Source organism: Neopsephotus bourkii, unplaced genomic scaffold (assembly GCF_033783945.1).
Source record: "Neopsephotus bourkii isolate Nb327-2 ecotype Australia unplaced genomic scaffold, CSIRO-AGI_Nbou_v1 NB_1542, whole genome shotgun sequence".
In the NCBI taxonomy this organism is placed as follows: Eukaryota; Metazoa; Chordata; class Aves; order Psittaciformes; family Psittacidae; genus Neopsephotus; species Neopsephotus bourkii.
Genome location: NW_026902018.1, coordinates 4,784,267 through 4,802,179, shown reverse-complemented (window position 1 = coordinate 4,802,179; position 17,913 = coordinate 4,784,267). Strand labels below are relative to the sequence as shown.

At 39.1% G+C, this 17,913-nt stretch overlaps 1 protein-coding gene across 2 annotated transcripts; it reads right to left on the bottom strand.

Moving 5' to 3' along the window:
• Nucleotides 1-1,181: 1,181 nt before the first annotated feature.
• Nucleotides 1,182-17,750, bottom strand: UPB1 (beta-ureidopropionase 1). 2 transcript variants are annotated; one of them, XM_061370702.1, is made up of 10 exons: nt 17,633-17,750; nt 16,842-17,013; nt 15,266-15,353; nt 14,458-14,552; nt 13,098-13,259; nt 8,978-9,147; nt 5,756-5,837; nt 4,873-4,915; nt 3,635-3,789; nt 1,182-1,418 (listed from the first exon to the last, which is right to left on the bottom strand). In XM_061370702.1, the coding sequence occupies exons 1-10, from the start codon at nt 17,731-17,733 to the stop codon at nt 1,323-1,325; spliced, it is 1,164 nt and encodes a 387-aa protein (XP_061226686.1). In that variant the 5' UTR covers nt 17,734-17,750; the 3' UTR covers nt 1,182-1,322. The 2 variants fall into 2 exon arrangements, with proteins under 2 accessions (XP_061226686.1, XP_061226687.1); XM_061370703.1 differs by lacking the exons at nt 4,873-4,915; nt 5,756-5,837 and having other exon boundaries at nt 3,635-3,755.
• Nucleotides 17,751-17,913: the final 163 nt, after the last annotated feature.

Here is a 17,913-nt window from a genome sequence, read left to right as displayed (position 1 = left end):
ACTTTGTTTCCCGTTACAAGACTGTCTATGGAAATACTCATTCTGAAAACGTCACTTTGTTTCCTTCATGGTGTCAATAGCAAAGTAAGGGGTATTTTACATGCAGGGATTTTATACATAAATATATTTTTATTTGTAATTAAGCCATTCTCAATAAATGATTAAAGTCACAGATAACCCTGTAACATAATGTGGCAAGTGTATTTATTAACTAACTTATTATGAAACATGTTGGAAAATCTTTAGAGCGTGTGTTACATATTTAACTGGAAGTGGTAGAGCTGAAATTGTGATTTGGGAAAAAAAACTAAGAGTTCAAATAGTTATTTCGGCTATGAATTCAGAGTTGCTAGGCTGTAAATTGTATTCATGCTGCAGTTCCTGAACACCCACTGTATCACCTGAATCACACTAAAGCAAATTTCAAGATACACGAGGAGCTGAGAACAGCAAATGGATTGTTACTATCATCTATATTCAACAGCTGCTTTGTGTACTCCACAACCACTGAGTACCCTACTGGAGTTCAGCTCCAGGGAAACAGTCTTCATTACCCATCCTTATCCCTGATAGCATCTCCATGGCTTTCTGTTCACAATGCATGGCACTGGCCTGGCCTATGCTTCAGCCAGAGTTTCTGTTTTGGCCTCATAACATAGCACTGAGCTTCTGAAGATACTAAAAGCCTCTGTCTGCAGCACTACTTCTGCACCTTGAAGGAGTCCATCCAAGACATTGGTCCAACTGTGCTTGTAATTCATAGTATAAAGGGTAATAGAACCAAAGTGATCTTGCTTTGCAGTACCCAGAGATCTTCAAACAACTCAGACATGTTTGGGACATTTAAGTCTAACAGAACTTTATTAAATAGTTTGTAATTAAAAGAAAAGACATTAAAATAATTGATGCCTTCTTTCTCCCTAAATTATGCTTTTGGCTAGAGGGTAAAGAACTGGAAAGCAGAAGTGAATAGACACACGATGCAAAGCCTATGTGAAAATTCTGATCTCCTCTGAATGCATCATTTCCATCAAACTATATCACAATAAACAATACTGAATACATTTCATCATCACTTTATAGCAATATATTCCTACTGGATATATTTCTCATAACAAACAAAAAGTTTGGACTCATCAGTGTAAATGAAAAAGAACCAACAAACCAAAATCAAAACTGCAAACCGGAACCAAAGAAGCTATTTCGCAATCATTTTACTTAACACAGGTTTGAGTTCTACTACTTGAAAGCTGTTCACAGGAAATTAAAATTACAACATTAAAATAATAGCTTGTGATCCAACAGTACCTTTTTATTTGACATTAATGAGATGCTCTCTCTTTGATTATATTGGGTATAAAACAAGGCTGGACTGCTTCAGTGAGCTTATCTGCATACATTTCATATCTACCAGTCATCTGGAAAAGAAAAACCAAAGCTTCAGTCCTTTTGGTCAGCTGTGGAAGTACTTCAGTAGAAAATATTTACATTCACCCTTTTTTTAAATGATGACATATTATTTAGTTTTCCCCAAATGTAAAATAATTCACTCAAAATGCAAGACCTCCAGCGTCTTAGCACAAACTAACATACTTCTCTAAAAGAACTCACATTGTGTTGCCTAAAACTATACTTCCACCCCCAAAAAAGTACATGTCTATTCTGAAAAGTAAAACTTCAAATTGAACACCTTCCTGTTTTGCAGCTCTCCTTCATTGACAGTCATGTCTGCTGAATAATTAAGGCTATTTTGGTTATCCTGGATAGATGAAAGTTGAATGTGAAAGGTGGACTGACTTCCTTACCATCAACAATATTCTCTTTTAAGTAAGTTATGTCAATGAGGGCACAGGAGTGTATCTGTAACTATCTTATCATATTATGTCCTTGACAACTAATGAACTCATGCAAACTTACTGTTGGCAGCAATGTGCCACTGATGGTATTTAGGTTGCTCTTACTTTAGTCATCAATAATACAAAATAGTATCATTGTTTTGGGTGGTACAGTAATCTAGGAGGCTGGAATACAGCACTTTATGTAGTGCTATCACCCTCTTCCAAAGTGTACAGTCTACAACACTGGCTGGGAGAGGGGTGAATTACTTCTTTCTTGCCAGAGTGTAATGAGGGCAACTTGTTTTAACTATTTTCCTGCTGTAAGTTTAGCAAAGACATTCTACTTAACATCCCTTTCAGGCATCAATGAACGCAAATTGCAGACACTAGAGTAGGTTAAATAGGTTCCTGCTTGCTATCAAGGGGTTTATGCAATGGATAACTGATGACTTCATACTTCCTCATTCCCCTCGTATCAAGAACTACCTCTGTCTTGGCCACAAATGGGAGGAAAAGGAAACAGATATCCCCTGTGACATGAACAAAAGCTACAGCTGTGCCTTATGTGCCAGAAGACCAACAATAGCAATCCACACCATCAACATAAAGCTAAGGTGCTGAAAACACAAGTCTTGAACACAATAAAAAATAATCAATTCTGTACAAAACAGCCAAAGGTCAGTGTGTTTTTTTTTTACTGTTTGTTTTTCCTAATCAATACAACTGCTTTTGTTCAGATACCCCTATGACACTGTGGTAAGCAATGCTTCATGTGCTTCCTGACGCACTACATCTCTACTCTGTTATTAGGGCTTCAGCTGTCCATGGCAAAGCAAAACTAAACACCTGAGTTAAACAACAGTGGGAATCTCTCAGCACAGTTTAATTCCACTACTACAACAACCACCTACCCACTACACACATCTGTAAAATAAATGTTTGTTAAAATAAATAAAAAAAGTCCCATCACACCACTAAACCAGTACCCAGTGTGACACCCCGCATAGCTTGTACTGGCACTATTGAAGGGTTAGCAAATTGCAGTGCTGAGGTGGCAGGTTTTTAAACCAGCAGCACTGCTGGACAAATTAAATCAAATTATACCCTCGGGAAAGCTGATCCAAATGAGCTTTACCTCAGAATATTAAGAGAATAGTAATAAATAAGTCTGTTAAAGCCATGTGGAAAAGCTTGCAGCCATCTTAACTTGCTGTAGGTAAATTCAAAAGTGTGTTAGGATGCTTTAGAGATGAAGGCACACAGTTCTCTGTGGCTTCAACACGTCCATAAAATTCAGGGAGTTAACAGTGCAAGAAGTTTCCATTCAGAAAGTTCTAAGAAGCATAAAGATTGTTGTGGGTTCGGGTTTTCACTGATTTTCATTTAAACTTACAAATAAGGCCTATAGGAACATAAAGATCCCCCATATTAGGTCAGATCAAAGGCCCATCTCAGCTCAGTGCAAATGCCCACATACCTTGCCCAAGGAAACCACATGCACTTCCCTAGCAGTCCTTGGAGCTCCTGGCACTCTACCGCAAGGACCAAGGCTAATCTTTTCATTTAAAAGCTATTGGCCTAGTTTCCCTGAATTTGGCTACTCCTTTTAGGAATCCATTTGTGGCTTTGGCCTCCAGAACATCCTGTTAAATTAGTTCAACAATTTGAGCCCTGGACTGTTGAAAAACAACAACAAAACAGGCTGTCTTTAAACTACTGCAGGATCATAAAATCATTATGAAAGCTTGTTTGTTCTAATATCATATGTAAGTTTGTTTCTTTATAAGCAGGCTTACCTTAAAATTCCATTTGTCACTGACTTGCCTACAAAGATTCAGATCCATCTCTACCACCAGAAGTCCATCCCGAACACGAGAGAGTCCTGGTGTCCTGCTGCCATCTGGTGCAGCTACGTAACTTGAGCCATAAAAATAGCCCAAGTCATGGTGTGCTGAAAGAGATTTTTAAAAAGCATGTAATGCCATCTGCAAGTAAGTGTACAACTTAACATGCAGTGTCCCATGAAACCTGGCGCTATTTCTTGTTGTTGCTCACTAATTTGCTTTAAACAAGGCATCATCCTGAAGAGTCACAGTACGATCCTAAGATAACTGTGTTTTTGACCAGCAGTTACTTTCATGCAGAGTACAGCTTTCACATATATTGAATTAACAGGAGAAAACTCCCTGCACTGCCTTCTAAATACTGTACGATTATGCCTTACCACTACTAAGTCTCTGAACTAAAGGCTTTGCTTTCATTGGCTTTTATTTAGAATTTAAATGAATTCTAATTGTCAACTCATACATTTCCAAAACAGCTGACAAAGATCCACCCACTCCATTGTCGATACAAAAGTCAGAGGTGAAACCACTGGGATTTGAGGCACAGGAAAACTCTTCGTATTGCACAGCTCTCAGTTGTGCCAAAAATCAGCCCCATCTGTTGTACCACTAAGCAATGGATACCACAGACCTTTTTCATGCAGCTGCTCCAGAACTAGGTAAAAAGAGGCTCAGGCCCACTCCAGATAAAGCCAGAAGCAGTCATTGCTGCCACAGGACAAATTACAGTATTTAAACATACAAGTGAAGCAGATACAAGCAAATCTCATGTTCTTTGAGCATCCTCTTTTAACTTCCAGCAAATCTGTGGAACAGGGCAAAACTGTTTGGCTGGGGATTTAGTCTAGGACTGTTACTGTTAATAATCTTACAACTACAAATAAGAAGTCATTCACGCAGTGACAACACAGGCTGATTTGAGGGATTTCTGTCTTCCAGTCCTACAACACTACAGTGACTCCAAAATGCTTTATCCTCTGAAAATACACAGAAACCTTAGGTGTCAGCTTCTGGTGATCACATACCATGGTGCCTTCAGTAAGAAGTGCTTCTTTCCAGCTTATAAAACACCAGTCTTAAGTAAGACGGTTGCTGGTTACCATAGCTGTCATGGGATAGACACCTGTGGGAGAGCTACTGTTTCTAGTTAAAGATTACTAGCAACTGCTGCATGTGATTTCTGAACATACCTTTTCCACCATCTCCAGAAGTAAAGGAATTTTTGTAGTATTCCTGTGAAATAAGAAGAATCTGTAGGTGGCAGTATAATTACATTTCACTCAAGAAATCCTTGCTAGTCTATCACATTTAATATGGAAGTTTATATAAATCTAGCAAGATTTTTTTTCTGGCATACTACCAGCACTGTCTAAAGGGAGTTATTAGAGGGGCCTTATCTCTAAGATGGACAAGGTAGAAAGCAAGATCTTTTTGTGTCACTGCCTGTCTTTCATATGCCTTGGGGAACATGCCTCCTATGAGTTTCACAAGTCTATCTTTAGGGGCAAAAGGGAAGACACTTAACCAAGCACATCTCTGTGGATCATGAAAGAAGGCAAATGTATTTACATAATGGCAAGAACAAGTCTGGATTTTTGCCAGAACCTTATAAAAGAACACATATTGAGGGTATCCAGACTAATCTGAAGTCAAGAATGACCTCTTATGTGCAATATTAATTTTCAACATAGAATTTCAGTGTGCAGAAAGAGGTACAACAGCAAAGAGTTGTGTACCACTGACTGGAGGAAGTATTTAATCTTCAGTCATTTTGGCTAAAAGAATACTTATTTCAACACAGAAACCAGGAGAATTAGCAAAAGGGAGGGTGCCGATTACAGACAGCAATTCAAGAATAGGAAGCTGCTGCAACCAAAAAGTAGGCTGCCAGCAATAAGGCAGCTCTCAATTTCTTTATCATTGTCCATCTTCAAATCATATTATAAACAGTAATACAGTAGTTATACAGTAGAGGAATCTATGCATTCCACTGCTATTCAGTTTATTACCTTGAATTAACTCATGCTACAATACATAAATTATGAAATTAAATAACAAAGTGAAGATACACACCGTTCCTACCCTGTTGATGGGACATGTAAAACAGTGATTAGCTATAGCAGCATTTCTTGCTTCGACTGGCCACATTGACTCACTGCAAAACACAAAAGAGCGGGCAGGTATTCACTACTCGCTACTGCAGTGCTGAATTCAGATTGTGACAGTCTCACACTACATTTTCTGACAAAAAAAGTCAAAGTTACCTACGAAGACTGATCTTGGTCTTACAACCACCATTATTTTCTGCTCAAATACAAGTTTAAGAAATTCTACCTGATAATTCGGTAAATATGGCTTTGTCATGGGAAAAAAATGAAATTTAACACAGCTCAAGACTTTCAAAGCAATTAAAGTGTAAAATGTTTTACATTCTCTATTATGCAAAGGATTTACACATCTGCTTTCATATTCCATTAACTTTCAATACACCAAACATAATTCTGTGGCAAAGCTGCAAGATTCATACAAGTCGCATCCTTTTTTTCCCCACAGTCGAGGAGAGGCTTTTGTAACAATGAATAGGGGAGAAAAAAAAAGAGGGAGGAATAATTAAAAAAAGAGAAAAGAAATTAAAGGAAGGAAAAAAAGCCTCTTTTCCAAAGGAGATTTCAATTCTGACTAATGTTTAAAGATGAAAGAAATCTTCTTTTTGTTAGTTTGATACACAGGGATCAGACTGGTTAATAGGATGCCTGGAAGTACTCAGAGCTCCAAAACAAAGGTGATATAATTTGTACACTCCTGTGACAGCTTGTACCTGCCAGATTCTGAATACCAAGACAAGGTTGCAAGCATCTGACTCATTAATCTCCCAGTCACACTCAGGAATCTTAAGAGCTGGGCACTGGACTGACTGCAAGGACTTGGGTTTATTGCCTCTTCTCTCAATTGCTTTGAGTCTGGCAGCCAGCTCTTCTAAGAAAAAGGGATTTTACTGAAAAGCTCCAGAACATTACAATTTCACAGAAGAGAGACAGAAAAAAGAAGCTATAGCCAAGAAGCAACCCCAGAGACAGTTTTTACATCAAATACTCCCTTCTGCAGTAAAAATTTTGTGCTTAAAAACAATTGAGTGAAAGCTACTGATTTGGAGAACCTGAAACACTGATGAAGTGCTGTGTGACAACAAGGTAATTTCTGTTTGCTCTCCTGTTAATGGGCTACAAGTGGACAAACATCACAAATATTCCAGTACTGACATAAATGACTCAAAAGCATTGTGTATTCAACTCTTTTCAAAGGACATTTCCCAACATTAATATAAACACATAAAATATCTTCTATACCACAAAATATTAAAGGCAGTTTGAATGACAGAATCTAACCTGCAGTTCTGCCCTCCAGGTTTGTAAACACATAGTTCTCTGCATCAGAACTAGCTGTAGGTATGAAAATTTTATGCCTCTAATATATTTTTCACCATTTCTACTCTATTATAAATGCTCATCATCCTCAGAACTTTCTAGCTGGTCAGCAAAATAAAAAATGGATTCATATTCTATGACCATGAAAACTCCAAATTTACATTAAACATGACAAGCAAAAGGCTTGGGGGAGGCTTGAAGAAACAGAAAATGGAATAAAAAGAAGATACTCCTCTTATATTTCTAACTCTGCTACTGTCTTGCACACCCAGTGAGCAAGTCTGTATTGCCTGAACATTTCATACATTAAGGTTTATACAGCTGACACCGAAGAAATCTATTCATCTAGGTTTAAAGAAAAATGAAACTATTCTGTTATTAGGCCATGCACACAAGCTTAGCTGAAGGGAGAGAGAAATGAGAAGGAATTTTTAGCATTATAAAAGATGAGTATGTGGGGGGGGCTGTTTTGTTGGTTTCTTTTCCTACTGGATATTATTATACTTTATATTACAATATTATATCATCAGTAACAACGAAATATGCTTCTGTTAGCTTCCTAAAACTTATCTTTGGAGCTGGAAACTAAAAAACAGCTCAGCTGGCCTAAAATATGGGGGGGGAGGGGAGGGGTTTAACTCACAAAGGAAATGATTTTGTTCCAAGGAACTCGCAAAGCCAGACTTCTCCTTCCCCCATAACAAAGCTAACCACTTATGCAGATAAGGGTTAAAAATATTGATACTTAGAATTAAGCATAAATTACCATCACTTCCTCAGCTGTATATATGTAAACACCACACACGACTAAATTACTTTTCAGAGCCTACTGTACCAGGGAAAAGAACAAAAAAAATCCCCCCATAAACCCTACCCAGAAGAAGAAAATGCACAGCTGTTCCATCGTGCGCTAAGCTGATGTGCAGACACATTCTGGAATCTCACAGCCCAATTTATAAATAGTCTAATTTGAATTTTAAAGTATTGAGTAGAATAGCAAAGGCCAGAATACAGTGAGAATGAAAGGAAGGCATGGTGATTTTGTCTAGAGCAGTGGTGTAAAGAACGGCTGAGCCCATTTCTACCAGGTTTGTACCTAAAGAAAGCTCTCCTGCCAGCCCTGAAGCAATGCAGTTATTTTTCATCACCTTATATCCCAAGTAAGGCACAGCCTGTGTCAGGCAATGCTCTGGAAGCATGGCACATTCAAATGTGACTGATGCTAATAAGAGGCAGAGAATATTCAAGATCTAATCCCCGAATTAATTATTATGGGCTAGCTAAGACGTGTATTTTCTTAGTTCACTGAGCTAGTTTTCTTTTGGCTTTTAGGAAATCAAGTCAGTAGGGTGCAATTAATGTCAATCTGCAGAAGATTAATCTCAAGGGAAACAGTTTACACTAGTTCAGTCTGGTTCAAGAGGTCTGATAATCACAAAATTGCCAACAGTTATTAAAAAATAGTTTTTGGGAAAAGCTTGGCAATTATCAGCTCCTAAGTGGCCAATGCAAGCTGGCAAACTAAGCCTGAATGTAAATTACTACTGCCTGTCGTAAAGTAAAAATATGACATAAATAATCTAAGTAAACTCTCATTAATTTTCAGAACAGCAGCTGGATGCTGCTTAACTCTGTCTCAGAGACAAAAGACGTGCAGATGTACAACTGAAGTTCTGGAAGAGAATCGGTGACTGTGAGCAGACTGGTAGCCCAAAATTCCATGTGGAGAAGAATGCAGATTACTTCACGAAGGCAAAACAAAGAGGCCAAGTTCCAAGTTCCAAGACCTTGCCATGAGGACACAGCAAGCGACCTGGAGGTTCAGTTAACCGAGAGAGTGTGAAACAGCCTAAATCAGTTTGTGTTTTACCTGAGCTTTCCAACAGTGGCTGAAGGGTTAAAGATGATCTCTGCTCCATTCATACTAAACATGAGCCAATTCAGAGGGTGATGGCGCCCATAGCAGATATTCACAGCAATTGTTCCAAATTGGGTCTGAAACACTGGGTGTCCTGTATTTCCTTCCATATAGTAAGTAGACTACAGACAAGAAACCAAGGCAGACTCTTAAAAAAGTGAAAACTACCACCTCCAACATTGCTTTGACACTTGCAATTTCTGATTATCAGGTTCAAGTAATTAAACCATGAGAGACAACATCTTTCACTTAGTACACAGCTGCACTGTAATGGGTGTATAGCAAAAAGTGGCTCTCTTCAGCTGCTGAGGTCAAATTCAAGCCCCTGTTTGCCTTCACTCAAACTACACCTAAGCACTGTCCGATTTTGACATACATGCTTCTACTAATGCTAGAACCTTCTACAGAAGCTTAAAGACATTCACAAGTGCCCAAACTGTAAGCACCTCTCTTAGTATTTTCACCACATGAGAAAATTTTCTGAAGACATAATGATCCTTTGATTCTGGTAAAAGACAAAGATGATGAACACTGTTTAAAGGACACGTTCATTCATTCCCTGCAGGAACACATTCATTCCTTTACATTCACCTGTTATGCAATGACATGCAGTAAGTTTATGAATGCTATAAGGAAATATCAGTGTATAGCCAAGATTCGTTGTTTAAATCTCCTATATGGCTATTGCTTTGAACAAACAGAGGGCTTGAAATAATCACCAGGAAAATCACAATATAAAACTACAGAACACTCCTCTAAGAAACTGGAGCCAACTGTTGGCTTAAAAGATCCCATTTACCATATGCTGTGAACTTTTCTCTTATCAAACATTTCTAAACAGTTAGGAATGCATTGGTTCCTATAAAAGGCACTGGGGAAGAGAAGGACAGGGCAGTTAACAGCTATCAGGAGAGACAAACATTCACAGAGGTATTCTAAATGAAATGTATAGAAATGGTTCTTCCCAGATACAAGAAAAGGGTATCTGTGGCATCACTGACAGTTGCCTGCTCAGTGGTACCCAAAAAACCCAAGAAAACCTGGGACATCAGCAGGAGGTGAACTAAAATGCAACAGAAAACATTGTTTTGCTGGTTTATAAAAATTTAGTGTGCCCATGGCTTGAGTACTCCAGGCAAACCTGCTGTCTGCATCCCAATAAGGATATACTACAGATGGAATAAGCAAAGGCAGCCAAAGGGGATGGGGCAGCCCTCTTCTGAGGAGCAACTAAAAAGCCTCTTCAATCTGCAGATGGAAGGCTGATGGTGTTATAATGAGTAAGATTTACAAAATTACAAAGGCAGTGGATAAGATGAATAGACAGCCCAGAGCAGCAGCATGAGTAGTGTGTATTCACTAAAATAACAGCCTTTTAGCTATTTTCAACCAAAGTAACTTTCTTTTCTTGCAGCAGGCAGTGTACTTCTGAAACGTGCTTCTTTGTGAGTGCAGGTATTATCACCAGGTTCAGAAGGGATTAGACAAAGACACTGATAAGAAATGAAACAGACAGGAACATGTCACCCAAAATCTCTAGAACAATGACTGTGGATACTGAGGGAGTACAGAAGTCATGGTGTCCAGACTTATTCCTGGTAGTCCCTTTTCGTGATGATCTCAAGAGACAGAAAAGCAAGGTACACAATACATCAGCCCAACCCAGTGGGGCATGTCTCTTATCACATTAGAGAGGTGTGTTTGTAACCAATTCCCTTTTTATTGAAACTGTCTATTGTAACAACCACTGCATTGGTCTTGAAAGAAGCAGGCCTAGAGCAAGCACAGCTACAGCTAAAGAACAATCTAGGGCTTCATGTAAGCATACAGACAGATGGGGTCAGCATGACAGATACAGGGGGTCATCTTCTGAAATCAAGGACTAGAGGGCCAGCGTGCTCAGTAAAAGTGACATCTCCTGTTTCTTACTCATTATCAGGTCTCGTGAAATAGTAGTCTCTTGGGCACTGATTTTACCTCCATTCGTGTCTGTAGACAGCACATGGTGGGCACTCACACAATCCTCTTTCAAAACAATTCTGCTAATTGACTATATTTCCTTTCTTTTTTTCTTCTATTCTCATTTTTATTTTATTACAATGGGAGAAGGAAAACAAGAATGCTGCTGCTTCAGGGAATTCATCAGTTCTTATTTGCTGCTCACCAGAGGTCACAAGACGTTGCTCATCTCCACAACAACAAACTGATGTCTCACGAAGGACAGATTTTTGTTTATTTCTATGCCATACCACACATGGCTGAACAGGTCACAGACCCATCTCATTCCACTTTTCATTTCATTCTCACCGATTCAGCAAGGGTAATTTTAACAAGGCTCCTTTTCCTACCTGTTCTACAGAGATGATCCACAAAAAATCATTTCAAATTCAACACTTCCTTAGGCATTAACTTTGTTGATAGAGAAAACAACATTAAAATAATAGAGATGAGTATAATCCTTCCCTGTAGCCTTTGTGGTTTCTAAAGTTCCTTTATCAGAATTGCTCAGCTCAGAAGAGTGGACTTAATGCTTTAAAACTAGCTAAAAAGACAATGCTGTTTTAGGTAAAAACTACCTGTTTCTATGAGATAGGTACAAGAAGAAATGTCAAATCATTATAGTATACCTGCAAGATATACAGATATAATACTGTGGTAATTCTGGCATTTAGGATTATAAGAACTAACTGCTTTTACAAATCATGCAAAACTTTTAATGAAACTCTAAAAGAATATTTTTTTAGGTGCATGTCATTACAGTTTCATACCTGGAAACAAGGAATTTTCTTGTAATCTGTTGATGCTCCATAGAACACTAGGACATATTTTAGCAAGAGAACAGGAATGTGTTTTTTTGTTTCACTACACAAGAACAAATCAAGAATGTGGAAAGTAACCAAAATTCATTTTTATTAGGGCTTGTATTTTATATGGGTTTGTTGGTTACCGTTTTGCTAGCTAAAAGACAGAGCTGATAAAATAATATTAAATAACAGAAATAACTGTTAAACTCAGGAGTCAACACTGGTGACTGACAGGCCTGTGCCAGAAATCTGTTATGTAGAAAGCTATTAACAGCCTCCTCTGAAGAAACACAAAGCAGTCTGATCAGATGTGGGAGACCAGCTCAGAACTGCCAGTGGTGTTTGAACACGAAGCTTCAAGACACCAAAAAACTTTTAGAAATTAATAAAAATGCAGTTTGGATTCTGAAGCGTCATCTTGACTGGGGCATTTAGACAGGGAACAAAAGCAACTGCAGGTGTATTGCAAACCCCAGAGCTTAGAAGCAATGCCTCTGTTAATAACTCACTTTAGCTGACAAGGAGAGATTCAGTTAGGTAAGACAATGTATTTTTAGACTTCAGTTAATTTTTAAACCCCATCTTTCTTCTTGTGATAGTTCTATGGATGGATAAACACATTTCAGATCTACCAGTTTTCCTCTGACATTGCCTTTACTACCAGTTCAGCTTCTGAAGCTGATTCTGGAGGACAGCCTAAAAATTGCTTCAGTGGAAGTAATGTGATTAGTAAACAGAAGAGGCCATAAACCAGCTATTCAGTCAGAAGAACAATGAATTAAGGGATTTGGCTCAAATAAACATAAGCAAAGTAACTGTCATTTCCAAGACAACCTCACAGAGGAACAGAGATCAAGATCTTAATGCTTAAACCCAAACCATGAAACAACTGCCCTCCAAAGTAAAATAAGTTCAACATGCACACATGCAAAAAGTACCTAAGCCAATCATGCACAACTAACACAGCAAAGATGGGACTAGGAACTTTGTTTTAAAGACCCTTGATACTTCCGTAGTTTCCACCAGGCCAAGGAACAGTACCTAACAAAGATTCAGTGTTATTTGTCCTTTAAGAGACATCACTCTCTGCTACTGATAAATTAACTTACCATAATTTCACCTAAAAAAAACCCCAAACCCAATTTAGCACTTACTGAACCACATTTTCTAGAAATACATTCCATTTGCTGCTAACCTGACTCTGACAGAACTTATGCAGACATGGACAAAAGCTGCAAGGTAAGACTAGCTTGAGAATCACATCTTACCTCATTGAAATCTCCAACCCTTGGAATGTGATTTTTTCTACTTTTGCCAAGGACAGCTCCAGAACTAGAAATGACCACTGCAGTATTCCACAGAGTTCCCCCGTGTGTTTCATCTCTCTCCAGGATTGGAGATATCACGACCATATTGTATTTCTTTGCCAGCTACACAAATGAACACAATTCTATTATTCACAAGCCTGCAGTATATTCATATTTTGTTCATAAATAAGGATTAAAAAGGTTTTCATCTGGTCCATTACTCTGAGAGTTATCAAGGTCTAATGCTTAACTTGCACTGGCATGCCCTCATCAACGCAGTTTCTTCAGCAAACATGGATACATCACAGAGAGCCTTCCTCCCTGAATCCTTCAACTAGAAATGCAAGGTGCCAACAGGAAAAAGCATTCTAACAGCAACGGTCAAACTACAGAGCTGACCTCTACCTAGTCACAGGTATAGGAAGAAACAGATCCCATCCCATTCTTCTGTCTGGTGAAAGACACCACAGCTGGCTGAAAACAGTTATTAAAACAAAAGTAAAATGTTAAATAACACAGAAGTTGATAAATAGAGCAACTTCTTTTCCTTCAAATCACTTATTTATCCACACTTCCCCAGTGTCATTAATTCCACAGTAAGAAGCAACATGTACTTGCCTAGATCAGACTACAAATATGCTGTCTACAAAACTTAATAGGTCAGTGCATATCTGGGCAAATTTGACATCTAAAGAGTCTTCTGTTATTTCAGCCACTTGTAAAATAACTGAAATTCCTTATTAAAAAAAAATGTTAGAAAACAATAATAAACTCTGCCACCCTTACAGCCAATAGTCTCTGGAAAATAAAAGCCAGACAATAACAAACCTCCTTGGGTCCATAAAAAGTGTCCCACATTTGGTGTCATTTCACAGGGAGATGCAAAGATTTGTGTGAAAGTATTCCCTGTTTAGAAAAGCCTGGCTATTCTCACACCTTCATACAAGCATTGCTTAATGCTCAGCTATTCTAGGCAAGAAAGAGCTTTCACATTGAAATGGAAATTAAAAATATTTATATGAAGAATGGTTCCTCCCTTGAAAATTCAGGCACAGTTGAAAGGGCAGTTTCAAATGCCTTCCATGGCAAAAGCTAGTTTATAAAGGCAAATAGCTTAAAAACTAAATATTGGGCACAGTTGTTGTCCATTTCTACCTCATTCACTATCACCATGTTTGTCAAGCAAGTTGAAATTTTTATTATTTCAGTTTCCTCAGTGGTGTAAGACCAGTACACAAAGAAGAAATCCATGCTCATCAGTGGCAGGTATGGGCTGGGGTTGGAGGCTTCACTGGGGAGTTTTGCTTCATTGTTTTTTTACCTCCTGACAGAATTTTGTTGTTGGCCCATCCTCTGCTGACTCAGCAAATTCAGTCCAAGGAAGCTTCTCTCTTGTACAGAAAGCAAAGGGCATGGCTGCAAAACATGAACGCAAGACAATATTGACAGGAATGTTCATGTCACTCAAGAAATACATACTGCTTGCATAAACACAGACAAAACCTAGATAAACACGTAAGAAGGATTCAACTGTTTTCCTTGTTTCAAGGCAAAAGCTAATTAAAATATTTTAAACAAGGACAAGGAGTTTTGGGCCTACAAAAAGCAAAACAGAAGAGAAAGAATGCACTTAGTGAAGCCTTACTGGAGGTAAAAATACAAAATATACCCCAGTCACTACTGTACACTTTCTGTGAATAACCTGTTTTCACAAACATTTTATCAGCCTTCAGTTCGGTTTTTGCCTCTATTCAATCTCAAAGACTGTATCTTCATTAAAACTGAATTTTCTTATTACCTGTCTAGATAAAAAAAAAACAAACATTTTAGGGGAAAAAAAAAAGAGGAAAGGATCATGAAAGATGACATGAAAAAGGAGCACATCCAGAAATCTCACTGTTGCAGCACACACCAGTCTTCAATATAACGGACTTCACTATAGCACCTTCCATAAAGTTCTGCTAACTAAGACTCTTTGGGTTTTCCTTTAGAAAGTAAACCAGTGAACTGTTCTATCTCAGAAGATCTCTGCTGTTTACTTAAAAAACACACTTCTAGTACAGGGTATGTGTTAAAATAGAAGGAACTTGACCTCTGAAAATCTAGGAGAAATCACAGAAAATACTCACTCCAAGCCTCCTGGAAACAAACTATGTTGACCCCAGATTGTGCAGCTACTTCCACAATCTCTGCAATTCGTCTGTGCAGTGCAGCCACCTGATTGTGAGAAATGTCATGCTATAAAAAATGCTGTATGTTCTAAGTCATTTGTATATTAACAGCCTGGCTTTACAGGTTTTGTTCACACTGAATTTATCTTTTTCTATACTTGGTCTCATTGCTTTCAGGGGGAATAACTCAAGAAGTTACCATTTTTGAACACTGGTAATAGAAATAGGCTTTTAAAAGCATTTAGATGCTGAAAATAGAGAAAGCAATCCAATGGCATTCTAATTCGATGGTTACAACATTTAAATATATGGCACTTTATTGCTTACTGATCTGCAAATAGCAAAAAACTGTAACAAAATCAGCAAAAAATGTTGCTGGTCATTGTAAACAAACTACAGAATCATGTTAAGTAAATACAAATTCAAAGTCAAATACTCAGAATCTTAAAACATGATGTAAGGACAGTATTTCCTTCGTTATCTCCAAGTCCTGCTCACACTTATGGATCTTGGACACTCTCTGAGTTATTGACTCCAATCTATTTCCTAAATCCCTCTGTCATAAAACCAAAGCAGATTATTGCTAAGAAAAAAACATCAAAGCATTTATTAATTAGTCAGAAAATATTGTTTCAAAGTACTTTTTTTCTTGAGTATTCTACTTAAATATAAGCATAGGTGTAGCCCTTTGCATTGATACTTTCAGCTGTCAATAGTCAACAGTGACCTATGAACTCAGCAACTGTACACTGATTTACAGAAATAGTTAACTAGTTATCTATAAGGTAAAATCGCGACTATAACTGGTAATCTTTCAACAGATGCTACAAAGAATCCACGAACTTGATCCATTTACTGAATTAATTATTTGCATCTGAGACAGGTAATCTTCCCAAAAGAAATTCCTTCAGAAATATTCTGTCCTGTCACTGCATAAAACTACTGCTCCAGGAGATTTTAGAAATAGGGTATTTTCTTTCACTTTTTACAAGCTACTTTTAGGAGGCTATTTCTCTACATGTATCACCTCAGTGCTTTTGGTCCAAGATGATGAGAAATGATGGTCATGTTGTAATGAGATTTCATTTACTTCTGTACAAAGAATCATGAACACAGCTTTATTAATCTGTGTTTACCCTAACAGATTTTCCTACAATGGAACATTTCTCAGTTAAAAGAATAACTGCACCTGTGCTTCCACGGTTTGATTTTGGGTAATGATTTTCTGTTTCATTTTAGAGATGAAGGATTTTCATGTACAAAACCAGTGACTAAATATTTAGCTTTGGACACTGCAAACGGTGTGTGTGCGTGCAATTCACTAAGTGAATGCAACAAATAGATGTTTCTGAGAAACATTAAAAATGAACGTGTCATTTACATTTCTTGGAGTATGCTGTATTAAAATGGTGATGGGTCCCCTATTGCCACACAATCAGGAGACACTTCACAATGGAGTTTCTAACATCAGCCTGTGTGCTATGCCTCAACCCAGGGAGTTACACACAAACAGCCCAGCTCCCAGTTTGTGTACCTGCACTGACACTGCTGTGTCTGTGGGCAGTGGAATTTTATTCTGTATCAGTCCCACTCGAACAATACGTGGCCTTCTCAATTGCTCTGGTTCAGCATCAAATCCATAGCCCTGAAGCTCAAAATCTCTTTCCTGAGCAGCTGATAGAGCAGCAGCTGGCAAACGAAGTTTTCTGAATTGAGCAAGAAACAAAAACGTTTCAGGATGAGAAGCAGTTACCTAAAAGGATCACAAACGCAGTCTATCTCTCAGACACCCGAGCTCCCATGCCCCAAATGCTTTCTGATACTTCTCAAGTATAAGGGAAGCATCAGACAGTAGCCAGGTCATGTGCAAGCCTCACTGCTCTCCACGGCAGCAGACTCCCACTGTCCTCCTCTGTAAACCTCAGTTCCAGACATTAATAACACCTTGCTACAGAAATCAATGTGGACGTATGTACAAACTTCTGTCTACCACCCCCAGATTACAAACACTTTCCCTCTAACGTATTTTCCTCATGACAGATCCCCACTTTCCCAGCTCCCTCACCCCAAACCGACCGGATCCCCCTCAGGTCTCTCATTCCTGTCAGCCACCTTCTCACAGGCCCTCTGTGTCACCCAGCTTCCCAAAGCCGGATTACCTCCACAACCACCACAGGCCCTACCCTTCCTTCTCCTTTCAGCCACCCTGCATCCTGCTCACCCCTCCTCAAACCCTCTCCTCTCCCCTCACCCCGGGCTAAGCAGCCCCACAGTGCCCAAAGGGGAAGGGGAAGGGGGAGCCGGGCCGGGCCGGGCGCAGCGCACCTTGCCTCGCCGCCGTACAGGATCCGCTTCACCTCAGCGAGCTCCTCGGGCGGGAGGTGCCGCTCCAGGCACGACTCCACCGACTCCAGGATTCCGGCCATGGCGAGGCGAGGCGAGGCGCTCCAGGCTGACCGATAGCCACACTTGCACCCACCTGAACTTTACCCCTTAGCGGCCGCTGTTGTGGAACCCGCCCCTGTCCCCTCAGCGGTGTTTGGCAATGGCCAGCGCAGGGTCCGCCCGGGCTGGTTGGGTTGTGCGGCCTGAGGTGACCCAGAGAG